At 39.9% G+C, this 27,593-nt stretch overlaps 1 protein-coding gene across 3 annotated transcripts in view; it reads left to right on the top strand.

Moving 5' to 3' along the window:
- Nucleotides 1-1,051: 1,051 nt before the first annotated feature.
- The window catches only part of myo6b (myosin VIb), a 56,250-nt gene continuing 29,708 nt past the window's right edge, over nt 1,052-27,593 (top strand). For 2 of the 3 annotated variants that reach the window (XM_034112063.2, XM_034112061.2), the window contains exons 1-24: nt 1,052-1,216; nt 5,014-5,167; nt 7,740-7,809; nt 7,898-7,971; nt 8,367-8,496; nt 8,579-8,684; nt 9,019-9,074; nt 9,174-9,271; nt 9,365-9,529; nt 10,137-10,217; nt 12,518-12,698; nt 13,480-13,624; nt 14,796-14,953; nt 15,298-15,389; nt 15,836-15,908; nt 17,194-17,321; nt 18,247-18,342; nt 18,920-19,090; nt 22,375-22,413; nt 22,517-22,610; nt 23,267-23,397; nt 23,633-23,710; nt 23,847-23,976; nt 25,180-25,270. In XM_034112063.2, coding sequence (XP_033967954.1) covers nt 5,048-5,167; nt 7,740-7,809; nt 7,898-7,971; nt 8,367-8,496; nt 8,579-8,684; nt 9,019-9,074; nt 9,174-9,271; nt 9,365-9,529; nt 10,137-10,217; nt 12,518-12,698; nt 13,480-13,624; nt 14,796-14,953; nt 15,298-15,389; nt 15,836-15,908; nt 17,194-17,321; nt 18,247-18,342; nt 18,920-19,090; nt 22,375-22,413; nt 22,517-22,610; nt 23,267-23,397; nt 23,633-23,710; nt 23,847-23,976; nt 25,180-25,270 — 2,507 coding nt within the window. In that variant the 5' untranslated portion in view covers nt 1,052-1,216; nt 5,014-5,047. Of the gene's footprint in view, nt 1,217-3,994; nt 4,199-5,013; nt 5,168-7,739; nt 7,810-7,897; nt 7,972-8,366; nt 8,497-8,578; nt 8,685-9,018; nt 9,075-9,173; nt 9,272-9,364; nt 9,530-10,136; nt 10,218-12,517; nt 12,699-13,479; nt 13,625-14,795; nt 14,954-15,297; nt 15,390-15,835; nt 15,909-17,193; nt 17,322-18,246; nt 18,343-18,919; nt 19,091-22,374; nt 22,414-22,516; nt 22,611-23,266; nt 23,398-23,632; nt 23,711-23,846; nt 23,977-25,179; nt 25,271-27,593 lie in introns of those variants that run through there. The other variant, XM_071207244.1, reaches the window with a different exon arrangement.

The raw sequence follows: 27,593 nt of genomic DNA, 5'->3' as shown, positions 1-27,593 counted from the left end.
CATGCACTGTAGTGGAATACAACTGGCATAGATCTTAAATGAACAATGATTCACTTTTCTGTTGTTGCATCAAATCAAAATTACAGTGAATAAAATAACAAAATATGTATTCAACTTTAACTCCCTGTGTTTGCATGCTTTCAGTTTTTTGACCATAATGAAATGTTTGTCATAATTGTACATTAGTTGCTGTTTGGAGGAGTGTCCGTCCCCCCCCCAAATGAATTGTCACAGCATGATATGGTTAGAGGGGATAGTCTTTCTCGTGCATTATTTAGGATGTCATGCAAATACTAACTTGAACTTTTAACTTGCGAACAAAAAAAAGTCATGTTAATGTTTACATGCTGTCATCTCATGTCAGTAATAAGATATGGTCTAAAGCAAGAGTATCACGTATCCTAATTCGATTTACAAACCCAGTGGTGGCTTTCAAAGGGGGATTAGATGTCTCCTTAAAAAATCCCCCAAAAAGTTTTGGATTACCTGCCTCTCAAATATTCATGACTCTCAAGGCAACACTTGCTGTCTTTTCATCGCAGCCAGTGAAATGGTTGTGTGGTCAAATCCTCCTCTAACTGCAGTTTTATGAACAATCCTGGGATTATCCAATTAAATAGTATAATGATTTTTTTCCTCACATTGACATACTGTTAAGAAATCCTATATTATGCATGTATGGCCAAACATTGCCTACACAGTTCCCAGATACTTTGTTTATATGTTATTATATATTTAATTTTGAGTTCATTTGATTTGATTTTGAAAATTGAATGTAACAACTGATTCACATGCGTATTTGTAAAGTGGTTTACCATGTTACAATACTTTATGTGTCTTTAATGTGCGTGGTTGTAATGATATTGGTGATATCAAATTATAATTTGCCCAAGTACACTTTCCAATACTTATCGTTATCTTTTCCTCTGTTGCACGACTGGGTTCATTTAGTCTGACTTTAAAAACAAGTAGTACAATTAACACCCGACACTGAATCTTCCGAGCAGCACTTAAACGCACCTTCAGCGGTGTACAGACTGAGTGACGTCACCAGCGCTCACCGGAGCACCGAGCTCAGCCAGTCATCCCGACAGCCCGCAGCTCCTGTCTGCCCCGTGGAGAGAGACGGACGAAGCTGGGATACTGCTACAACTACACACCCGTATGAGGGACTGTAAACTCCTGTCGCCCTTATCGTACATTTGAGCCCTTGAACGTAAGTGTTCTTCTAACTTTTACACTTTTTTCGGCGAATAGTCAGTGTCAAATACAGCCTGAGGTAGCCTACTTTGTATTATATTGACAGGTACGTTGATGGAGTGGTTGGTACACTATTATTTCGCCTATGCTAACAAACGTTAAACTAATTTAATTATAAACAAGCCTGGCCTACATAGTGTTAGTGCCACAAACTCCTACAGTAGGAGTCACAATGGTTTATTAATAAGGGACTCAATAACGTTAGTCTTTTGAAGGCCTACAGAAGATGGTTAACTTAATTGAATGATGTCCTGAAGTTATCTCTTCTGTGTGCTTTATTCTACAATGTCAGCCATTTTGACACCCCTCAGCTAATTCAAACCAACACTCATGTTGTCAATGTTTTCTAAATATGCACCTTTGAAAGTGTGAGCTGTCTCTTTTTCACAGTTGACCTGGTGTCTATATCAAAAGCATTTTCCATGTTCTTTTTTCCTGGTAGAGAACAGGAAACAAGAGGCAGGAAACAAGAGGCGTGTTTGTGTGCTGCTTTTGCTCTGAACCAGTGTTCATTCATTTGTGTATACACATATATTTCTTTCTCCCTGTACTCCTATGGTCTCATGCCACAACCTTCTGATTTGCATTGTCTCTCAGCTGATTACAGTTTTGTTTGTTAGGGTTGGATCTCACCTCGCTGTCTGGATTAGGGTCAGATACTAAGAGGATTTAGCCCTGCAGAGTCAAAGTTACTCATGAGTACTCTTGTTTTGTTGGAGCGACTCAACAAAGTAGACATTAGGCTGTCTATCTCCGATATAACAGATTGTTTGAAGGTTTGCTTTGAAAGTAACACGATAATCCCAAAGCTCTTGGTACATTGAGCAGTGCTGTGAATTACAAAGACAGATGTGTGGTTTATGTGACTGAGTTTACAGAAGACCAACGTCGACTGCTGTTGGTTTATCACAAATATTGTAAGCATGAATGTTGTCTTTATTGTACAGTATCTGGAATATACTTGTAATACCAAGATTGGGAAGTCATTTAGGCTTTTAGTGGTCAGGTTATTTTGAAATAAGAACATCTCCTGTATGGACATACTGTAATTAAACTTCCACTGATGTTGGGAACTGTGGGAAAGCTTTGTGGTTATCAGTAGTCTAACAAACAAGGTCTTGGAGATTCCCCGTAGCCTTGTTCTCACACTTGAAGGTTGAAGATAACAGACATAGAAAGTCTATCCTCCCCCCTTTTGGTGCATTTTTTATACTCTCACGTATGTTTGAATCTAGTTTTTAAAACCAAATGATCAACACTGCAAATGTGTATACGGCATCCATATACTGTATACGAAGTCTACGTTTGTGAGAGTTGGAGACGGAGCCTTTTCACTGTATGCAGCCATCTCGAGTCAATGTGTAGAATCTGATCTGTGTATTAAGTGACCAAAACTAACATTGGCTCTGCTTTCTACAACCACAGTTCGAAAAAGCTTCTAGCATCAATAAGTTTAACAGTGGGTCAGTCCTTTCGATTTGTTAAATAATCTTCTTACACAAGACATATATTATAATTTATAAACAAAGATTGTTGCTATAATTAAACATGGCCCATAAAACATTGCATTTAGATAACAGCGTGTGTCTTACATTCACTTTCAGTGGAATCAGTATTGGCTTTCAGCCCTGCTTTAGATGCGTAGTAAAATAAGAGGTTCAATATTATATATATTATGTTTTTTGGTAGAGGCATCACCAAGTTTTTGTTAAACATTTGTAGCATACCTTTATTCTTCTCTCCTGACATATCAAATGAAATGTTATTGAACGTGGTGTCTCTGAGACAACATCTTTCCAACAACTGTATTTTATAACATCTTTATTGGAGCATTGTGTGACAAAGTCCTTAAAGGGATTGAGTGACTGGAAGTTGCTGTAGCATATTGAAAAAACAAACAGATGTACTGTAGGTGTATAGACGTGACATGACGTGTGCTTGATGATAAAGCAGTAAAAGTCTGAGTGCTATGACCCTATTACGGTAATCACTAACATGCAATGAACTCTCTTTTGTTCAGCAAGAAATCAATGGTTAACTAATCTTGAAAAGATGTTATGCAAAGTAAACTAATCAGATATTCAAAAAGTTGCCCCGTTTCTTCTCAACTGATATGTAGAGGTAATATCACAAACATTCCCACAAAAAATATCGAACAGAAAATGTTGAATAATGCGAGATGTTTGAGGTCCAGCCTCGTCTAGGTCCTAAAGAAAGACATAAAAGCGATTGAGAGGTCACTGCAGGTTAACATCTCCAGTATGAGGTGATACATGTTGAATATTGAGTCTTGTTAAAGGTTGCATGGGCACCTGCCAGCACCAATCCTCACTGACATTTGAGCACAATCCCAAACACTAATGGAGGACTCTGTGGTTGTGGAATTAACTGGACAGAACTGGTAACGACAATAGCTACAGCTATCACATTAAAGACACTCTGATATAGTCAGAACAAGGTTTGGACAGAAATTATCAACTTGGTAGCACCCTGCATCTGCCAGACTCCTGCTACATAACAGAATAAAGTTGTACCATGTTAATAGCTGAGTGTAAAGAGCTGTGTGTTTGGCTGCTATGGTAACATGGCTTAAAAGAGTCAGCTTGTTCTTGTCATCATTTGACTTCCAAATGACTGCCACACTACTTATTCAAAATAACTACACAACTTTCGGCCTTAAATTAGCATATGCTGCTTTACACTCAGTATAAAAAAAGTACTATAAAAAAATATATGAAATGTCATAGTTTGGTACCACTGCCTGGGGATTACTTAGACACCGCACAGTGCAAACAGCGACAGACGTGAGATGATCCAAACAGGATTGTTTGGCTGTGCCCTCGATGTCAGGTCACCTGGGGTAGTGTTGTTGTCCCTTCAGTCGAGTGCCAGTGGAAAATCCTCTCTTACAAGATCCCTTCTGTAGGAGGAATAACAGGTAAATGGAAAGTGAAGTAGACGGGGTCAGGTCCCAATCATATCAATTCATTCCAATCCATGTTTTTTTGGATATTTCACTTAAGGTTATTTCTTTCATACTGTAACTGACCTACTGTATTATTCATCGTTAAGTTAATGTATACAGACACACATATTATTTGGCAACAATTATTTACTTACTTTTGCTGTACTAAAAGGACTGTGGGGTATGTACGTTTATGAAGAGATGTAGGAAAACACTGCCATGCTAATCAGGATCAGGTGGGGGGGGGGGAGAATCACCAGAGGCCCCATGGTATGATATTCTTAACACCCAACAATGTTGTTGCCATTTTAAACATTTTTGCAATATGCAGAGTACTGCATTACATTGCAATTTCTGTTTAATACAATCTTTGTTTTGAACTTCCACCGTCCTTCCATTCCTGCTGACTTTACCCATGAAAAACTAAAAAAACAATTTATCAGACTGAAAAAGGCGACTGTTGGCAAAAAAACATATTTGCAATATCAATAGTTTTTAAATAAAATATTACAAGAAACAAAACAGTGACGCAAAGAAATGACCCCCACAGGGTAATGATGTTTTCTTACTCGATAAATGACTGCAGCACTGCTGACATCAACTTGTGTTGGTCAGCTGTAAAGAAAAGCTGATATCCATATTGTGCTATCCAAGCCTAGGGTAGCATGCTAATGGACCACCTTGGAATAATGCAACACTGTGAACTGTACTTTGCATTTCGATCTTTGAGACACATTTGCTTTCTTTTACTCATATGGTTTCTCTTCCACCCTCCATCTCTCGCCCAGTTGCTGTCAGGTTGTGCTGGACTGGAGGTAAGCCATGGAGGACGAGGGGAAGCCAGTGTGGGCCCCCCACCCCACCGACGGGTTCCAGTTTGGGATGATCGTCGACATAGGAGCCGACACGCTCAGCATAGAACCGCTGAACCAGAGGGGCAAGGTGGGTCCTCACACACAAACACACAGGCACATCCTGGGCTTTCCATCTACAGGCAAAGCAAGGCCAACTGGGAAAATGGGTGAGGGGCCGATTCTTGTTCTCCTTTCACGCGTGTCCATTGGTAAGAGAGTTGCTTATTCATTGAGTGGTTCCCATACATTAGAGGTAGTTTGCCTTGCTTCCAGGAGAGTGAACCAATCATACGTGCATCTTAAAACAAAATGAAGCCGAGGTTGTTTCTTTAATATCATCGCAGTATGTCTGAAGTGCGATCTCAGGTAGAGAGGCGTTAGCAAAACAATGTGTAATATGTGAGAAACAGGAGAGACCGCATGTACAGAGGCATGAATAATTGAAGAGTGCAGCAGCAGGGGTGCTGATAGTGTTGCCTAGAGGGAGAGCTGCTCATTAGGAGGTAGAGGCCACCTGTTGCACCTGAGCCGTCACGTGTCCCCAGCAGGCAGGCCGGCCATGTTCACAACAGACCTGAGCTCCAGCCTCTGCATTTGTTCCCTTTGAAGTGTGCTCACCAGAGCAAATGTAAAGAGCTTTCTCACATCGGACCTTTTAGCTTGTTGGAGTATGCCAGAGAGCCAGCATGCTAGCACTAGGGACTGGAAAAGCTTCATACAGCAGTCATGATTAACATTAAGAGTCACAATGTCCACTAGAAGAGCAGTTTAGTACTTACTTGTATACATCTCTCTTGGTGTGTTATTCAGAGGAGCTGTTTGCTTCTCTGGTAAGAAGTCATAAGTATGAATTCCCTGCACTACAGAAATGTCTAACTTCGATAAAAGTGTTTCAAAATGTAGACAGAAAAGACGTGTTTGCACTGCATTACAGCCTTACGGTCTGTCAAGGTTTTAAAAATGGATGGCGTACTTCATTTGAATATAGAGATGTCACTCGTTACAAGAGACCCCCTGAATCGAGAAGTGAGCAAGTCTCTTTCTCAACTGACATATAACTGCATAACGTTGAGATCAAACGCATGAATACATAAAGTTGTACTCCACTGAGCTGGAGAGAATGTGAGTGAGTCTGAATGCCGTATGAAACTCATGTGAGCTTTGAATCATCATGATCAGTGTATCACTCGGCATGAACTCTGTCCCGTTCAGCGAGGGAATGAAAGGCCCATTGAGCTTGTTCTTTTCTTTTTACTGCATGTGGAGCTCATTAGTGCCTCTTCCTCTTTGTCAATTTGATTGGTTAGTCATTTATCACATGGTTATTGTTTTGGATGGGTATGTAAAGATTGAGCCAAACTACTGAAGCACGCACACGGAGCAGATTCTGTTTATGCCTACAGCCTGTTTGCGGTAGTAAACAATGCATCACTGCACAAACAAGCTGTAGTATTGATATAGGGAGTGTAATAAACATGTAAAGGGTACACAAGAGTGTGTTTTAGTGATATATATACTGTCTGGAATAAGCACTTTGTCCAATTAGCTTGTTGTATGTTCACAGGAGACCTGTTCTAATGTTGAGGGTAGTTGTTTTTCAATTGGTTCCTACAAGATCACGCACCCTAAACCTAACCAAGTCTTCACCATAAAATTAATGATTCCCCTCATGGGGACCTCCATTTTGTCCCCATAAGGGAGGCGAGTCCCCACACTTGACTGTGTAAACAGATTTAGGTCCCCACAAGTATAGTAATGCTAGGCCACACACACACACACACACACACACACACACACACACACACACACACACACACACACACACACACACACACACACACACACACACACACACACACACACACGTATACATCACTTCAGGGGACATTACATTGACTTACATGCATTTCCTGGAGACTTATCCTAACCTTAACCATAACCAACACATGCCTAACCCTAACCCTTACCAAGTCTTCACCCTACAATTAATGATTCCCCTCATGGGGACCTTCATTTGTCCCCATAAGGGAGGCGAGTCCCCACACTTGACTGTGTAAACAGATTTAGGTCCCCACAAGTATAGTAATGCTAGGACACACACACACACACACACACACACACACACACACACACACACACACACACACACACACACACACACACACACACACACACACACACACACACACACACACACACACACACACACACACACACACACACACACACACACACACACACACACACACACACACACACACACAGGTGTTCAGATCCGATTGCCCTCCCACCAAATTATTCATCGTCCTGCCATGTCTCCCCCTTGTTCCCCTCACAGCCGGCTTGTTCCATTGAGTTTATTTCCATTAACTCAGACTCTTAAACAATAGAGTGAGAATATCAGTAACTCATTTTGCCTGGGAACATGTCGCACCAAACATCATTAGTGTGATCTTTAACTGTGATGAATGATTCATGTTTATGCAGTCTTGCTTTTTCGGTGCTAATAAACATTTGTTTTGTGTCACAAGCTTGTCGGAGGATAATGAATAATCTTGTACGTAAAGTTGACGGGGATAAAGAGAGACAGTGCCACATGTAGCATGTCTATCAATCCTGAAAGTGACAACATGTCAAATGAAAACTGATTGTGTTTGCAGACATTTCTTGCTCCGATGAGCCAAGTCTTCCCAGCAGAGGAAGATGTCAACAAACATGTAGAGGACAACTGTAAGTCAACACACAGTTCCCTTTTATTGTTAAATATCTATTTTCACAGAAGACATTGTCATTATCTTTGTTCATTCCTTGTTTTTAGGTACCCTTATGTACTTGAATGAAGCAACCCTTCTCAACAACGTCAGAGTGCGGTACAATAAAGACCACATCTACGTACGTATTCCTCTTTTTCTATGCTAGTCTGCATTAGCACACGTTGAAATACTTTATTTATGTGCTCCTGCAATGGCCTCAGTGCTATCCAGTTGCATCATAAGGAGATACAGTAACAGGCTGGAGCTCAGCAGGAGAGAGGATCCCTGTCCTTGGGTCCCTGGGGGGAAAGTACCAGGTGGTAAAGAGGCAAGGGAAGCTAGAGAAGGGTCACAAAGTCAGACTGGCAAACAATCCTAATCACTCACTTAAGAAATGAGGGACAGCTGGTGGATGGGAAAAGCGAGAAGCAAGGTGTGTCTCCACTGCCTCTGTTGTCTGTTATTATTGAATCATTTATATTCTGTTGGCTGTTCATTAACCTTCTCCTAATCATACCTGCGTATCTCTTACAGACGTATGTGGCTAATATCTTGATAGCTGTGAATCCCTACTACGACATCCCCAAACTTTACGACCCTGACGCCATTAAGTCCTACAAAGGGAAGTCACTGGGAACTCTGCCACCTCACGTCTTCGCTATAGGTGAGAGCCCACACCTTCTAATCACTGTTTGGTAACATATTCAACAACAAGCCGAAGTGATGCAAGGTGTTTCTTCTTTTAGCCGACAAAGCCTACAGGGATATGAAGGTTCTCAAGATGAGTCAGTCCATCATAGTGTCCGGGGAATCTGGTGCCGGAAAGACTGAAAACACCAAGTTTGTTCTCAGGTACATGTGAATCATCTATCCTAATATCCTCATCTTCTTCTCACATTCACTCAGCTTTACCTCCATCTTGTGCTTGTGTGTTTAGGAGATTCTGTATGAAGTTACAAATCAAAATGTCCCCTCTCTTTCCAAACGAAGATATTTTCCCCACTCTAACTTGATTGTAAACTTCAATCAGGCTGAAAGCAGATGGGAAACCATCAAAGAGGTCACATGTAGCTACTGTGTAAGAGACGGTGTAAACGGTGGATGGATTTCAGAGTGTCTTACCATGTTTATCTACTGGTCATTTTATAGACATCTACATTGTTCTAATTTCATCCCCACCCTGTAGATATCTCACTACAACATATGGAACTGGTCAAGATATTGACGAGAGAATTGTTGAAGGTAATACAATAACAATCTATCAACTATTATTAAGTATCAATACTGTATTGTATGTACTGCATGGGGGCAGTGTGATACTGAGTTTTTTTCAAATTTCAGCAAATCCCCTTCTCGAGGCCTTTGGAAATGCAAAGACAGTCCGAAATAATAACAGCAGTCGCTTTGGGAAGTTTGTGGAAATCCACTTCAATGAGAAGGTACTACATGACGACTTTCTCTAAGACTTACGGCGTCTAGTTTCTGAATTAGAATTCTGATTTAAAGCTTTAATCCTTCCCTCGTGTTTCCAGAATGTGGTCGTGGGTGGATTTGTCTCCCATTACTTGCTGGAGAAGTCCAGGATTTGCATGCAGAGTAACGACGAGAGGAACTACCACATTTTCTACAGGCTGTGTGCCGGAGCGTCAGAGGACATCAAGAAGAAACTGCACCTGGACTCTCCAGACAGCTTCAGGGTCAGTAGGCTCAGACATGTCAATGTTTCTCAGAAACAAAGCTGCTTACTTGTAATACAATTAACTTTTTAAGGAGTAGACATGGCAGTTCTGAGGACGACCACTAGATGTCACAGTAGCTCATTTTCAAGTCAAGAGGTCCTCCCAAGTGGAATTAAACTTGCCTCAGTGACTAAATAATTCTCAATTGAATTGTTGTCCGTGTGAATGCAATTATCAACTCATCAGGTGTGAAGTCAGAGAGCATAAAGGTGTTTACCCTAGCATTTATTTCCTTCCACATGCTCGACAAAACGAAGTTTAATGGAACAACAAGCAGCACAAGCTGTTCCTTTTAAATGTTTATCATAGTGTCATTTCATCAGGTCCCTGAGGTGACACCCACATCAACAGAGGCAATTACTTCATGTGATTCACAGCTAGTCAGCTGTGGAGCGATATTAGAAGGAGACAACCAAGTGTTTTTAGACGATGAAAATCAATACAAATATCCCCACTAGGTTTGCGACACCGAGTGAAATGCATTTATACGGTGTCAGGATTTCATTTATCAAAGCTTAATTACTGTATGTTTGAATGTTTTTAAGCTGATCTGTTTCCGTTGCAGTACCTGAACCGGGGATGCACCAGATACTTTGCCAGTAAGGACGCTGATAAACAAATCATGCAGAACCGCAAGAGTCCTGAGGTAATGTCACTTCTTGTTCTGGTTTAATCACATAACCAAATACATGATTATTTTGGACACTTGTGTTGAATTACCCGACTGTATGTCCAGAAGCAAAAGCGAGGAATGATTTGTAATGCTTCGCTTTTTTGTTCTTTGCTCTTCAATCAATCTTTTAGAGCAATGTACATTATTATTTTCCCCAATAGTGATGAGTAAGCACAGACTGAAAGCAAATCCCAGGCACATACTCAAGGAAACCAGCTGCAAATGTGAAATGATATGCAGGAACTGGTCAATAAGAATATTTCATGCCAAGGAATTAGTTCAGGTCTGCGTGTTTGATGAATTATGTATGACATGAAGAAGAACCAGGGCCCGCAAAGCCTGCAGGAGATGTGTAATTAATATCATGAAACAATTAGAAGAAGAAGTATGACATGTTGCTCTCTCAGGGACTAATTAAACAGGTGCATTTCACTCTTGTTTCCCAAGATAGAATAATATCTTATTTTATGCCAATCAAAGTTTCGGGATAATCAGGTGATAAACAAAAGGAAGTGCTTTCCCTTCTCTATTGATGTTTATAGTCATGGGTAAATACACTTTCTGTGTACCTCAGCGGTTAATCATAACGTCCATTTCTTCAATTTCTTTCCAGAGGCTGCTGGTGTTACATTAGCTTTGCTTTGGTTCCATTATAACCTTAACATTTAAAGCTCTATTTTTTTAAACATGTTATTTTTGTATTTTTTTAAATATGTGCCATAAACATTTTACATTTGTTTGAGACATTATTTTGGACTGCAATTACAATAAATTAAAGTGCTTTTATTAGATATTTCAATTCTCTATAAAATGGGAAAGGGTCTTTTTTAACATGTTTACTATGTGTTTAAGATGTATAACAATCACAGTGATTAACAACTGAGTAACTTAAGCACTAGGCTGTGTCGTTGTCAGAATATTATGTGTTATTAATATGTTGCTAATCTTGTCATTGTACATCTGTGTCCTCCCTCATGTCTGTTATAAAGGACAATAAGGTGATGTTTCCTTCCTCATCAGGCCTTTGTGCTCTCTGCTCTCTATCCTCTGTTTTTCCTAAAGTAAACACTGAGACTCTCAGGTTTTACAAGCTGCTGTTTGGAGAGCAAAATGAAAATGAGGGTGCATGCTTCCTCATTGCCTGCATGTGGCTTGGATACAATACAATAGATGCTTACTCAGCTTATTTTCAGTCATACAATATAGGGCTGCACAATTATTGTAAAAGTTCCCATGTCATGGCCATTTCTACTGATCATAATTCCAGTGTTGAGGTCTACTAAAATAGATTTATATTGTGCAATTTTCCAAAATCGCATTGGTTCCTCATACAGCATCTCTGTGTAGTATGTGTATTCACTCTCTGTTCTAAACGGCTTGTTGGAGCTCCTGCCCCCCCCCCCCCTATTAGCCCAGTGGCCACAGCGAGACACAGCCCGAACACACACCGCCTCACAGCCTCGCCGCGTCTTGCCGTCTCAGGGAGGAGAAATCGGTGGAGCTGCAGCTGAGAAAAGATTGAGTGTGTGTGAGGAAGTCCGCAGATTGGCCCAGTTGGACCAATCCACGGACTTAACGTAACGGCTCCACAGACGTAACGGCTCCACGGATTGGTCCATTTGGACCAATGGGTCCATTTGGGTATGGGCACGTCACTGTACCCAGGAAGAAAAGGAGAAATCTCCAACGAGGCGTTCTGGGGCAGCATAGACAGGTATTTTCTGTGTTAGAGTTTTACTCGCTACAGGGTGTACTTTGAGGGTTTGTGACTTTGCAGACCGTTTACATGCAGAAAAACCTCCATAACATACAAGGGGACGGGTAATAACCGGAAAAGCATGACATGGGACCTTTAACAATTGATGTTTTGGGTTTAAGAATAGCCAACATACAAATGAAACATGAAAAATGAACAATAAAACAACTGTAATATCTCTCTCTTATCTTACAGTATAACCAGTAATATTTGTGCAGCTCTTGTCAGTTGTTATTCTATAATTATTCTACGTTTTCAATCTTGAAGCCTTCTGTTCGAGTTACATTTCACTCTGCATGCCTGTTTTTTGTGCCTCTTCTTTTATATTGCTAGTTGCTACATAGGCTCTATTCTATACCTTATACATTTAGTACTTCAAGTCAAGACATGTGGATACAAAGCTACTGTAGCAAAGCAGCCTTAGTTGGTAGTGTTTGCTGTGTGTTGCTGGTGGAGGCTCTTTCAACACATTCATGTAAAATATTTACTTTGACTGACTCACTGGTGTGTTTTGTAGCATCTGAAGATGGGTGCTTTGAAGGACCCTCTTCTGGACGACCAGGGGGACTTCAACAGGATGTGTGGGGCCATGAAGAAGATCGGGCTGGACGACACGGAGAAGCTGGACCTGTTCAGGGTGGTGGCTGGCGTCCTGCATCTGGGCAACATCGACTTTGAAGAAACAGGGAGCTCCTCAGGTCAGACACCTGCTGGAATTACAAACGGTTACAACATGTTTAGAATCATCGGTGGGATTGTCAATATTTTAGTTAGATCCTGCTTGAACATTTGTGTGTGTCAATGTGCATAGGGTTCATATGTCTGTACTTAAAAAAACAGCAATTTTTTCAGTTTTTCTGCTGCCAGAGGTAAGACAAATATACTTATGCCAGAGGATTCTTAGCTAAGAGGCCTCTAGGCAGCTAAAGTATTTATTGAAAATGTTTTATGAACTAAATATTCCGCCCTTCGAAAACCATTTTGAAAAGTTTGTTTCAATAGATGTGAGCACATTGAATTCCACATGGTAGAATCAATAAAAAATGTTGAAGAATCGATGTCCTTGGATGTTATCACAGACATATTAATGTATTATGTTCATTAATGTTCATTTCAAAAGGGACAGATAGGCAACTATTAATCAATGCTACACACCGCAGGGTTTAAACTAAGTGGAATGGTGATAAAGAGAGCCTCTGTTACCCAGGTAACCAGGTTCTCTCCCTGTTTCTCTGCAATCAAAGTCTCTATGGATTAAAGAAAGCACTCTTTGAAACCTTTCATGAGTTTTCAGAAGTTTCTCCTGACTTCTTATTCGCATTTTCTTTTTGCCCCTTGAACCCAGCTCTTTGTCAGGCTGTTGATATTCACAGCTTAAGACTTCACTCTTCATTCTCCCGTCTCTAATTCTGATTATTTTAGTTTTTTAACAATACCATATATTGTACTATAGGCTTGTTTGTATTCTGTGTGTTTCAGGTGGTTGCGTACTGAAGAATCAGTCGGGCCAGACTCTGGAGTACTGTGCCGATCTGCTGGGTCTGGACCAGGATGATCTGCGCGTCAGCCTCACAACCCGAGTCATGCTCACTACAGCAGGGGGCGCCAAAGGAACAGTTATCAAGTAAGAGAGGACAGCTCTCTTCGGTGACTCCTCACAACTTCTTTTGTTGTTGAGAAAACAATCTTCTTGATACTATCCTCTAAAGAATTAAGGTAATCTGTACGATGATGACATTAAATCCTGACACTTAATTAAGCTTTTTTTAATTTTTTTGTATAATTCTAAAAACTTTTTTGATAGGCTTTATTATTCCTTGTAGGCAAGTGCTCTGTGTCTCTGTCCAAACCCCTCACAGTAAACATGAACCCACGTGTAGAGGGTTCTGGATATTGTGCATATATGAAAGAAGATAATAATAATAAGATAGTGTGTTGCAGTATTATTGGCACTGCTCGTGTGCACTTTGGTGATGATGTGGTGTTTGAGTGATAGGGCCAGGTTTGATAGATGAATATTTCAGCAGGGCCAGATGCTGGCCTGGAAGTGTTTTCTCCACATAAATAATGCAGGCTGTATCTGAGGAGGCAGGCGAGCATGGCTTCAGTACTGTAAAGGCCTGCTGTCTGGGGAGCAGGTGGAGCAAAGGGGGCATGGCTTTGTCATTAAGCCCCAGACAGAGGGGGTGGTGGGTGTGACAGGATGATAAGTCTCTAACTAGTGTGCAAAGGAAACATTGCAATGGATAAAAAAGACGTTTACAAAAGGATCTTAGTATGTTTGACTCGTGGCAAGGTGAAATGGAGAAACGCTGGTCTATTGTCTGGCTGGAAATGGTACCCGAGTGTGTGGAATATGAAGTGTTTAACATCCTATCATAGCAGAAGTGAGAACTTTCCATTTGAAATTCAGTTTCCTCCCACCTGGGACAAGTGAGTTGAACTCTGGGTCGCTGTGGATCTGCACTTTCCTCACACGGTCACCCCTTTAAATAATTTAAAAATAAATGGTGTTAAAGCGCCATTAGAGAGCCTAGTAGAGTTCAGGGTTCATATTTTAATACCACATCTTTGGCTCGGAAACCCTCACTTTAAAAATGAATGCCTAGCTTAACTATAGAGATCAAACGGGAACAATGCGGCAGAAAAGTGTCACATCAACACTGCTCAACTTTTGCTGCTGCATGAACATTGGGTTTATTAGGAGAAAAAATAAAAAGGGAGGTTTATTAAAAGGACCAACATGTCCCAGTTTCGGACTGTGTCTCAATGTCCCACTTTGTGTGTCCCTCCAGAGTGCCTCTAAAGGTGGAACAAGCAAATAATGCCCGCGATGCCCTCGCAAAGGCCGTGTACAGCCGCCTCTTTGATCATGTGGTGAAACGAGTGAACCAGTGTTTCCCCTTCAAGACTTCCTCCAACTTCATCGGGGTGTTGGACATCGCTGGGTTTGGTAATAGAATGCAGTTACTGTTAGATAACATGTGGAAATTAAATGTAACTAAATACAATTTGCCCACAATAACTGATAACATAGTAAAGAAACTGTGAACATATGTTTCAGATTGACTGCATTTTCTCATTGGTTCGTTTAAAATGCACTCCATTAAAGAAAGCCATGGCTGTGCTTCTTAATATAAGCACCCAAATGCAAACACACACACTTCATTACCAGGGCTTTGCTTGAGAATTGATTTCCCCCGACTGCATAATAAACACATGCTTTGCAAAAATTGGAAAATTAATTGAGATGTATGATTTTTCAGCTTCTTCTTTTTTTTCTCCCCCTTCTTTCAGAGTATTTTGAACACAACAGCTTTGAGCAGTTCTGTATCAATTACTGCAATGAGAAACTGCAGCAGTTCTTCAACGAGCGTATTCTCAAAGAGGTGAGTGAGCAGCGAGTGGATTTAGGTGATTTGGTGTGCTTTACTTCTTCATCCTGGGAAACCTGCCATGTCGTGTCACTCACAATCCAAACTCCCCGAGCCAGGACGGAGTGGTTGGCACTCTAAGCTTCTGGATTCTCATCTCTATTTTCTCACTTTTTTCCCCCCTCCGTATCTCCTACACTCTCATTAGAATGCTAATTTCTCAAGGGACATGATGGGGAGTGTTTCTCTCCTGTGATCTCTTAACGCTGTTCTCTTCCAAGGTCTCCAATTAATCTCTCTCTCTGTCTCATTATCTCAATTGTGTATTGTGAGTTCAATGTTTTTTGTTTGCTTCTTTAAGGTTTATGATTATGTTCTGAAGCCACTCAAAGAAGTCATTTATTATCAGGACATTTTCAGAATGTGTTTTTAGTTCTTGACAATTGGCCTTGTGTGTGCAGGAGCAAGAGCTGTATCAAAGGGAAGGCCTGGGAGTGAACGAGGTGCATTATGTTGACAACCAGGACTGCATAGGTATGTTTTGTGAGGTTTTCCTCTGAGCACACTGTTGATCCTCAAAGACTGCAGCGATAACATGTCAAAGCTTCCTACTGTGCACAGTCACTTCTCAAAGTTTACCATCTACCTGTCTCACTGTTGAAGGTAAAAAAAAAAAAGATCTCTGCATTATAAAAAAAAAAAAGAACGATAAGCTAAGGGTTGAGTTAGTTTCAAATAACCACAATCAAAAAAACCTGTGTAGGAGTATGTGTTTTGCTATCGACATGTCTCTGCACCCTGGGTGAAGTGATAAAAGGACCATAGAGCATCTCTCGGGGACATCATTAAGATGAAGTGTCGTCTTTGAAGGCTTGTGCTGCAAAACATAAAAAGTGGCTGTCTGTTGAGCCCACACACCACAAGTGTACCGAGGTTGTTTCAAGTGCAGCTCCCCCACACAGCGTTCATTTGGGCTGTTCCTTGTGCTCTTAGCTACACATCAGAGCAGGGAGAAATACACCTGTCGGGGGACGAAAATACCGACTTCTCATTATAAAGGAGAAGGCAAATCCATATGTCTGAAAGGAGTAATGAGTATTTGTGGGTTTCACGGACTCTTTTGTGCAACTCCCATTCCCCCCCCCCGACTCCGTTGTGTTCTGTCTGTCCTCATGTGTATCCTGAAATGAATAGGACGAAGTAGTGAGTGTATCAAGGTGAAGCCGTTTCATTTGTATTTCAAAGGCTGTGATTATTCAGGTGCGAGGTTAACTGATAGCCGTGAATAACATTCATGACTTGCAAATGACCGTTTGGGCTGGCCATTAATTCACTCATCAATCTTCAGGATTTATGCACAGGTGCTTGTTCATGTACATTTCTATCGGAGGTCCTTCGCTAACAGATTGTATTCCAAACAGCATGGAGCATGAATAATTCAGATATAAGGCTAAATGAGCATCCTGATAAACATGTTTTTGTACTTTGAATATTCATGTCCAGAAACAGTAAACAGTGGAGATTTCCGATAAATGTCATTCATAAACTAAAGGTTGAGTGCTTTTATATCGTGTGACCACTGTGTTTTCTACCGTAACCTCTTCTTATATAATAGAATAGAAAGGATTTATTTGTTTTATTGTTGTCCCTAAACATTTCAGAAAATATTAGATAGTTGAAAAATAATGCTAGGTTTGGTCAGCTGGCATTTTAGGCATTAAGGTTTCACTTTTTGCATTTGTGTTTTTCCATTTATCGTGAGGATAGATTCAATATTAATCATTAATGTTATAGATACACATATCATTGTTTGTTTCAGACCTAGTGGAAGCAAAGCTGGTGGGGATCCTGGACATTTTGGATGAAGAGAACCGCCTCCCCCAGGCCAGCGACCAACACTTTGCTCTGGCTGTCCACAGCAAGCACAAAGAGCACTTCAGACTGACTGTGAGATCTCGTAGCTGCTCTCTTCCCCTCTCCCATTCCCCCTCCCTCTTTCCTTTTCCATTATGTTTTCTTATTCTCCCTCTCCTTCTGCTCTTGCTTTTTTCTCCATTATGTTGCTATTATTCTTTTCCTTTGTGCACCCAGATCTTTTGTGAGACGTGGCAGCGATGTAACAGCACATTGGTTTTGTCATTGTGATCACTTATGGCTGTTTGAAACCGCAGTTCTGTATATGACGCACAGTCCCAGTCCCTCCCTCCGTCTCTGTCATTGTCACTATTGTTCGCCACCGCCTGTATCTCTGCGAGCATGAAATCCTTTTTAGAAATGTAGCCTTGACACCAATTTAAGCTTAAGATTAGAGTGTGTTGGCTGCAGCCACAGTCTGCTGCAGGGAGAGTTATAACTCAAGACATGGCGATACATTTAATAGGGTGAAAGACATTCATCTTAATCTATAGCGCTCAAATATGCTGTGAGTTAACATTTTTGTTATGCAGTCTTCACAATTTATAATATTTCATTATGGTTCCCCTCACTGATGAAGCTAATGGATCTTAAAAGGCTTAGTGCTACATTTCTTTTATCCTGAAGTGTTTTTAGTAATGGACTTTTGGGGTCCTTTTATAATACTTCAAAAAATGTAAATCTTGACTGTGTGCGCGGTTATTACTGTATTTTGTTGAAACTAAACATGTTAAATAACTACAAATAACCCTGGAAAAGTTTGTAAGAATCTATATTATACAAGTTATGGCTGGATTTCACTGCCATTTATGGATACAAATGTTTTATTCTCCTCATTCAATATTTAACATGATTCTGTTGTTGAGATGGGGATGGATAGGATCAGATTAAAATCTATGTGTATATATACGATAGCTCTGTCATTAAACATGATTTACTTTCTACTATTTCCATTTAGGTTCCCAGAAAGTCAAAGTTGACCATTCACAGGAATCTTCGGGATGACGAAGGCTTTATTATCAGGCACTTTGCTGGAGCGGTGTGCTATGAGACGGTAATCAGATCTTAGTATGTTGGGGTTCAATGGTATTAACAGAACCAAGTGATAGAATATTTTTCAATAAACACCTCTGTTTATAGAGTGGCATAAAGTAGGTTGAATGAAAATGTTCTTGTCATTGCTATGCTTGGCTAAATAATGGCAATTGAGGATATATGCCTCTGTGTGGTGCAGTGGGTTGTGCGTTGGTGTTCGGATCAGGGTTCAAACCCCACTGCAGTCAGCATGTCGTTGTGTCCCTGGGCAAGACACTTCACCCCAAATTGCTCCTGTGGGGATTGCCCAGAGTATTGAGTATGTCAGTCGCTTTGGATAAAAGCATCTAACAAGTGGCATGTAATGTGATAAGAAAAATATGCTTACTGAATCACTTACCAGTACAATTCTTTAAGAAACACATTTTTATTTTAGCACATTTGATGACCTGGTACAAATGTCACAACATATCACTTTCAGAAAAGTGAGTTTTGTATGATGCAGGGATTGATTTATTCCTCATTCGATTTTCCATGTTTTGAATTTGTATTAAAGTCTGCCAATACCTAAAGGTATGCATTGTGTTTGTCCACAGATTCGGTTTGTGGAGAAGAATAATGACGCCCTCCACATGTCCCTGGAAAGCTTAGTGTCTGAATCGAAAGATACATTTGTTCGAGAGCTGTTTGAGAACTCAATCACCAACAGGGATACCAAACAGAAGGCGGGCAAACTCGGCTTCATCAGCGTCGGAAACAAATTCAAGGTCAGTGTTGTTGTCAAAGTTTGTCCTTTTTGATTGATAGATAAAGTCCCTGAACATGAATACTAGAGAATAAAACATGCTCATTTTTAGTTGTTGACAATACTTAATTTTTATTTCACAAATTATAAGCAAATGCAATGTTAATTCTAATGATTAATTCAATTTGGTAAATCATGTAAGCATTATTGGGTATAGTATAATAAGAAGACCTCATGTGATTTATAAATTAACGCTCCACATCTCTGTTTCGTGCGAAAAATGTCACTGGGAACCAAAGTCTGTATTTTACTAAGTTTATCCGCGGGTAAAATGTCAAAGCTCTGGGTATTAATAACTTATATAATATAAAATATTATAGGTAACTATATGACAATTAGAAACAATTTTACTGATACAGTATATAAGTATATTTATCTGGATTGAATACTCACAAAGACTTTCAGGGCCTGTGCGCGTATGGGTCTCTATGGAAAAATAGTGCTTTGGAAGAAAGACTTACATTTTTACATTTGTTGACGCAATTTTACAAATGGACTTTTTCACATATGTTCTGCTTATCAGACTTTTTTTGCCAATTGAAATGTGACATTTTAGTTCTCCTCTTTGTCCCTTTTTTCAGACTTTTCTAACTCTTATCTCTAGCAATGTTCTGTTACTTCTCACCTTTCTGCTCTTCTTCCTATCCCTCTGCTCCCTCCCTACTTTAGGTTCCCTTCTTTTAGATCCCTACCTCTTTCCTTTGAGAAAACCTTCCTTGGTGGATAACGCTGGGTAAATTCAGCTTGAGGTATAATAGAGAGGAGTAAAGAAACAGTGGGTGTGAAAAAATAAGAGAAAATATAATGACACACATAGGCTCTCACAAAAGTGTGTTGAGCAAGCAGCCCAAAAAATACACAACTTATACAGTAGCTGCATGTCTTTTTGTTCAGCAGAAACCACAAATCTATCTCTAGCTTCAGACTTGAGGTTTCTTTATCACTAATGGAGCATATTTGCCACCATCACTAATGCACCAGAAGATGTGTGTTTCAAACAGGATCACGTTGACATAGAAATAGTCTGTCAAAATTAGAAGTGTTGGGAAAATGGCAATGAACGTTAAAGTAAACTATTTACCTCTGATTTGTGTTGGTTTGTTTAAATAATCAAATGAAGTTCAAGTCCCTCCTAAGTACAGTACTTGAGTAAATATACTTTACACCATTGTTAACTGGTTTGAAACCTTTTTTAAATGAAAGGGGCCATTTTGTGCCGATCGGTGACATGTGGAGTCCCTCAAGGCTCTGTTCTCAAGCCTCTTCTGTTCATTATCAACATGCTCCCACTAATGAGCGCAGGTCATGGAGAACAACAACATATTTCTAGATGCAGAAGACTATTGGCCAAACCAAGCAGAGTAACTATCAAATAGAAAAATAGTTAAGTGTGCTGAAGAAATGTTTTTGGAGCCAAAGATGAATGATTAAAAGTTTCATTTGCCAACATTCAAGACCGCAAACCAGGGCAAAAATCTTGTTGTGGTCTGGACCCAAGTTGTTTCATCCAAAGTAAAACAATTACACAATCCGTCTACTATTGCCTCAACAGTATATCATGAAATGAAGGAATTACCAATGTGCATGTCTGAAAAAGTCAATGAGAAGCTGCAGTTGATTCAGTAAAATGCTGTTAGTTATACAGTTGCAAGAATTACCTGGATTTCTGCATAAGTTGGTCATAAAATGTGTTCTGATCTTCATCTAAGTCACAACAATAGACAAACACAGTCTGCTTAAACTAAAACCACACAAACAATAATATGTTTTTATTGAACACACCATGTAAACATTCACAGTGCAGGGTGGAAAAAGTGAACCCCTAGGCTAAAGACTTCTTCAAGAACTAATTGGAGTCAGGAGTCAGCCAACCTGGAGTCCAATCAATGAGACGAGATTGGAGGTGTTGGTTAAAGCTGCCCTGCCCTATAAAAAATACACACCAGTTTTGAATTTGCTATTCTTAAGAAGCATTGCCAGATGTGAACCATGGCTCGCACAAAAGAGCTCTCAGAAGACCTACGATTAAGAATGGTTGACTTGCATAAAGCTGGAAAGGGTTACACAAGTATCTCAAAGCCTTGATGGTCATCAGTCCACGGTAAGACAAGTTGTCTATAAATGGAGAAAGTTCAGCACTGTTGCTACTCTCCCTAGGAGTGGCCGTCCTGTAAAGATGACTGCGAGTGCAGAATGCTCAATGAGGTGAAGAAGAATCCTAGAGTGTCAGCTAGAGACTTAAAGAAATCTCTGGCACATGCTAACATCTCTGTTGACGAATCTACGATACGCAAAACACTGAACAAGAATGGAGTTCATGGGAGGACACCACGGAGGAAGCCACTGCTGTCCAGAAAAAACATTGCTGCACGATTGAAGTTTGCAAAAGAGCACCTGGATGTTCCACAGCACTACTGGCAACATATTCTGTGGACGGATGAAACCAAAGTTGAGTTGTTTGGAAGGAACACACAATGCTATGTGTGGAGAATCCAAAGGGTTCACATACTTTTTCTTGCAACTGTATTAACTAATATAGAAGAATGGCTCACATCACTCCACTTTTCAGATCTTTACAGTTGTGTCCTGTTTGTCAAAGAATTGACTTAAATTCTGATTTTGGTTTCTTTATTAAAACACTAAGTAGTTTAGGGCACAGAATAAGTTTATTCTAATGTATATCTAGCACCACTGTATTTTACTGCTTAGTCTACATTTTATTCTATCTGATATCTTCAGTTTTACTTTGCATCAATCCCCCTGGAATGCTTTGCATTTGTCTTTTTGTATTATCTTTTAAAATCGCCTGTGGTTCTTTTATATCTTGTCTTAATGCCGTTATGTCTTATGGAAAGCACTTTGAATGTCCTTGTTGTTGAAATGTGCTGTACAAATAAACCTGCCTCGCCTTTGTCCTTGCATGACTGTTAACTTTTGGTAATGTTAACTTTGGGCGGTGGTGGCGAAGTCGATAGGGACTTGGCTTGGCAACTGGAAGGTCACCAGTTCAAGTCCAGGCAAGACCAAGTGCTACCGAGGTGTTCCTGAGCAAGGCACCGTTCCCTACACTGCTCCCCGGGCGCCGTTCAAAATGGCAGCACACTGCTCCTAACACTAGGATGTGTCAAATGCAGAGAAACAATTTCCCCACGAGGGATTAATAAAAGTCCATCTTATCTTATCTTACAATAAAACAATAAAAATCAAATCACTAAACACTATCTTTTTTTCTGCACACACCCACAGACCCAGCTAAACACGCTGTTAGAAAAGCTTCGCAGCACTGTGAGTATAATGTCATGTCATTTTAATTGAACTTTCTCTAGAAAATGTTATTTTGCTTTTCTGCTTGGACTCAATAAGTACTTATTCATCTTTGTGTGCTTAGGGCTCAAGTTTCATCCGCTGCGTCAAACCCAACCTGAAGATGGTCAGCCACAAGTTTGAAGGAGCTCTGATTCTCTCACAGCTGCAGTGCTCAGGTAGGACCAACAATGTTGACTTAATAATCAACAGATATCTTCACCCAATGTACATCTTATTCATTGAAAACAAGGGATGGACAATTATAGTGAAGCATCTCATGACATATTTTTTTAAATATGGATAAGACATACCAAAGAACCTGAAGAATTTGAACTAAATATTGGAGATTTCCTCAAAAAGAGAAGACTCAGGTTTTTTTGTACATTTACATTTCTCTCCAGAAAAGTAGCGTAATGTTACTAGGTTTTCACTAACACTATTACAGTGTCAATAGTTTTTAGTTAAATGTTCACATAAGAAAATGTAAATATATGTTTGTAAATGCATACTGCTACTGTAACTGATGCAGAAGTGAATCCTGCAACAGCCTTTGTGATTACATTACAGTAAGATTCTTTCTTGGAGTGCCTCCTCTTGTAGATACTGTATGAAAATATTCTCACTTACATGCACACACAAATTAAACATTCATGAACGACTTGTAAGAGATGAAACAGAATAGTCGGTGCTGTATGTTAACAAACACACTACAGCTTTCTTTCATCAAAGCCAATAATGTTCCTTTGATATTGTTAGTAGTGCAAATTGTGATTCCAGAGGCGATACTCTTTCTCTTCATTAGCCCTTTATACATTACGATTTTCTTCATTAGGAATGGTGTCGGTGTTGGACCTGATGCAGGGGGGTTTCCCCTCCAGAGCCCCCTTTCATGAGCTCTACAACATGTATAAACAATATATGCCGGCCAAGCTCGTACGCCTGAATCCACGACTCTTCTGCAAGGTGGGGTTGCATCAAATTGAATATTTGTTCTCAATCACTGGAGAAATAAAATGAGCTGTTGGTTTAAGATAATATTGTTTTGAATCAGTTTGAAATAAAGTCTAATTAGTTGTGCAACAAAAAAGCCTTTAGCCAAACTGACATCTGGGAAATGATTAACAAACATAAACACTTTAGCGGCCTACAGCCTTCTACATATTGCTTTATCACTGAATGGGTTTCTGTGCCTCTGCAGGCTTTGTTCAAAGCTCTGGGACTAAATGACAATGACTTCAAGTTTGGATTGACGAGAGTGTTCTTCCGCCCTGGAAAGGTACAGAGAAGTCAACAGTATTGGTTATCCATTTATGTTTAAGATCATTATGCAGAAACACTACAAATACACAGTTAAGTACAAGGGTTATCATTTAGTTTTTGTTTCTGTGTTTTCGTCTGTGTGCGTGCATCAGTTTGCTGAGTTTGACCAGATCATGAAGTCGGATCCAGACCACCTCGCAGAGCTGCTGAAGAAAGTCAACCAGTGGTTGCTGTGCAGCCTCTGGAAGAAGGTCCAGTGGTGCAGCCTGTCTGTCATCAAACGTGGGTGAAATCTATTGAGTAACACCAGTGAAGCTTAGAGAACATTCAGATTGTCTTTCTGTTCTATTATTTCTACACTGAACAAACATATAAATGCAACACTTTTGTTTTTGCTCCCATTTTTCATGAGATGAACTCAAAGATCTAAAACATTTTCTATATACACAAAATAACCATTTCTCTCAAATATTGTTCACAAATCTGAAAGAATCTGTGATAGTGAGCACTTCTCCTTTGCCGAGATAATCCATCCCACCTCACAGGTGTGGCATATCAAGATGCTGATTAGACAGCATGATTATTGCACAGGTGTGCCTTAGGCTGGCCACAATAAAAGGCCAATCTGAAATGTGCAGTTTTGCTTTATTGGGGGGGTCTGAAAACCAGTCAGTATCTGGTGTGACCACCATTTGCCTCACGCAGTGCAACACATCTCCTTCGCATAGAGTTGATCAGGTTGTTGATTGTGGCCTGTGGAATGTTGGTCCACTCCTCTTCTGTGTGTGTGTGTGTGTGTGTGTGTGTGTGTGTGTGTGTGTGTGTGTGTGTGTGTGTGTGTGTGTGTGTGTGTGTGTGTGTGTGTGTGTGTGTGTGTGTGTGTGTGTGTGTGTGTGTGTGTGTGTGTGTGTGTGTGTGTGTGTGTGTGTGTGTGTGTGTGTGTGTGTGTGTGTGTGTGTGTGTGTGTGTGTGTGTGTGTGTGGTGTGTGTGTGTGTGTGTGTGTGTGTTTGTGTGTGTGTGTGTGTGTGTGTGTGTGTGTGTGTGTGTGTGTGTGTGTGTGTGTGTGTGTGTGTGTGTGTGTGTGTGTGTGTGTGTGTTATACATGCGATATTCAGTCCTGCTTTATGTTGCTCAATGTTACCCATTATAGCAGTAAATGCACATATCTGTAACATTAGCTACACCATAATTTGAACTTTTTGGGTACTTATTATTACTTGTGCTTTTATGAATATTTAGTTCTTAATATAATGTTTTATATTATATTTGAGTATAAGGAGGGCATTGCAGAACTATTTCCATGGAATAGCATTTGACCAAGTATGTTAAGAGTTGAGAAATGCAATAATGCATAATTTGCAAATGTGTCATCTAGGTATTTTCTAGGCTTTTTTTTCCCGCGTTTTTTTGGACAAGCCAACACTTTAAGTATTTTTATAGATCTTTGTCTAAATCCTCTTCCTTTTTCTCCCAATGCTCAACAGTTCGGAACAAGATGAGGTACAGAGCTCTGGCCTGCATTAAGATTCAAAAGACTATCCGCATGTGGCTGTGTAAGAAAAAGCATAAGCCACGGTGAGTTTTCTCCTTGTTCTTTGCAAACACACACACAATGTTTTTTACTGTGGGTGCGCTTTTCTCTCTTTTTTTCCCTCCGTCATCCTGTACTCTTGTGCTTTTTATTTAAACTGATTCACGCTTGGTGGGTTTTGATGGCTTTCCCATATTGTGCATCTAGGAGTTCAAATCAATCTAGAAAGTCATCTGAAGAAATTATGTCTCACTGCCCTGCTTTGGGATACATTGTATGTCTTGCTGTATTGGGATGCATTTGGAAAAAGGTGCTCTTGTTCAAGCACCCATGCAGGTGATAGCTTTTCAAGAATCTGATTTTCCCTGTGATTGGCGGTATATGTACAAGTGCAAAAGAAAATGTTTTGTATAGGGAAGTCCGGATCAAGTTTTTGGCTCCTGAGTAATTTAATATCAAACCTCTGCCATACCAAGTACAGATACGTCCATTTTCCTAAATAATATAGTTGCACAATGCACACTAAAAGTAAATTAAAGTTATCCAAATGCAGCACAAAAGCTTTGCAGGTAAAGAAACTGGGTGTTAAAGGCTAATAGTACAATGTATTTCAGAGTGATACTGAATATGTGGTCAGGATGCAATAACAGGGGGATTTGAAACGCTTGGAAGTGGACATGGCTCGCCGAATACACAGTAGTGTAAAGAACTGTTGACAACCAACCACACCTCCCTCATACACAATATATTCAGGGAGTGGACGAAGGGTGCAAAATGTCTAAATTAGAACACGTTTTTTTGCCAATGTGATCCAAAACACACTCCTATGACTTTTAATAATTGCTCTGTTGGCTAGGACCCACAAGCTAACAGTCAAGTGTGATTTATACTAGGGCTGCTCGATTATGGCAAAAATCATAATCTCGATTACTTGGGTCAATAATTGATATCACGATTATTAAAAACGATTATCCATTTACTTTGAAAACATCCATTTATTGAAAAATAAATGAAAACATTTGAACAGTGTTTATAACAGTTGATTACCCTGAACTTTAAGTAGAATTCAACTGAAAAACCAATTTAAAAAATCGTTTTATTTCGATTATGTTTTCATAATCGTTGCAAGCCAAAATTGTAATTGCAATTGAATTAAATTAATTGATCAGCCCTAATTTATACTGCATATAACTTGATAGGAATATCCTGATTATATAATCCTTATCTATAGGAATATATATGGAATGTAAGAACTGAAGTCTCACAATCTTACAGTATCTCCTGTAAGTCTGTAGATGATAAGTCAAACTACACCGGCTCAAAGGGCACTTACCAACACTTTTGTCCGCGGTAACCAACAAAGTATTCTATTGCAAGACTGCAAGCAAGTCAGACCCACTTCACACCATCATTTCTGCTCAAACACACACATTAAATACACCATCAATATGCCAAAAGGGTGCAACATGTGAGCCAATGTCAATGCAATGATGATGAGTCAGGCAAGCAAACATTCAAATAAGATTAAAGTTAGGAGATGGTCCGCTATAGAGATGTCTCAAATCATCATCTATCAGGGGTGTCAAACTCAAATACAGAGTGGGCCAACATTTTCAAATGGGTACTAGTCGAGGGCCGGACTGGTTCAATGTTTATTGCAAAACGTATTGAAATGAACTTATTGCACATATTAAACCTGGAACTAACAAAGCTTAAATGATTGCCTATAAAAACAACATTAAACATTAAATAATCAGTGGCATTCATTTCTTATGGCTCTATCTGCAGCTTTTCTGGAGTCATTTCTGATGATTACATTTTTCCACAGGCCAACAACAGCTTCAAAAAAACTATTTCCCTCAAAGAAAAAACCAAACATGCCCTGTTGTCGTGAGAAAAAAAGTGCAAAAGGAAATATCCATTGAAACTCAGTGTGCTGCTCTGTGATGCTAGTTCAAGCCAGATACTTGGCATCTCATCTTGGGTGCAAGTGCATCAATGTTTGGGCTCAGGCTCTGAGCGGAGGAAATCCTCAGGATTGAGTGAAGGTGTGCGTGCAATATACCGGCAGGCCAGATCTAATAGAAATTATCCTGCGGGCCGGAATTAAATCCACCAAGGGCCTGATTTGGCCCCCGGGCTGTGATCTAAATCAAGACTCTTCCAGGCATAAGTATAGGAAACATTTGATGCAATATTTAATTTGGATTACAGGTAAATAAATGTTTCATCCCCCCTACCGTAATTTGATTCCTGGCTTCACCTATTCAAAATTGTAGTCATTCGTATAGAATACTGCAACTGTATATTGCAGTTTGTTTAGAACTGTTTATTTGTTATTTGTGTGTATTTTTGTATAGATGTTGC

This window comes from Pseudochaenichthys georgianus, chromosome 22 (assembly GCF_902827115.2).
Source record: "Pseudochaenichthys georgianus chromosome 22, fPseGeo1.2, whole genome shotgun sequence".
Classification (NCBI taxonomy): domain Eukaryota; kingdom Metazoa; phylum Chordata; class Actinopteri; order Perciformes; family Channichthyidae; genus Pseudochaenichthys; species Pseudochaenichthys georgianus.
Note: the sequence above shows the minus strand (reverse complement) of the source record. Positions and strands in the feature narration are given on the sequence as shown.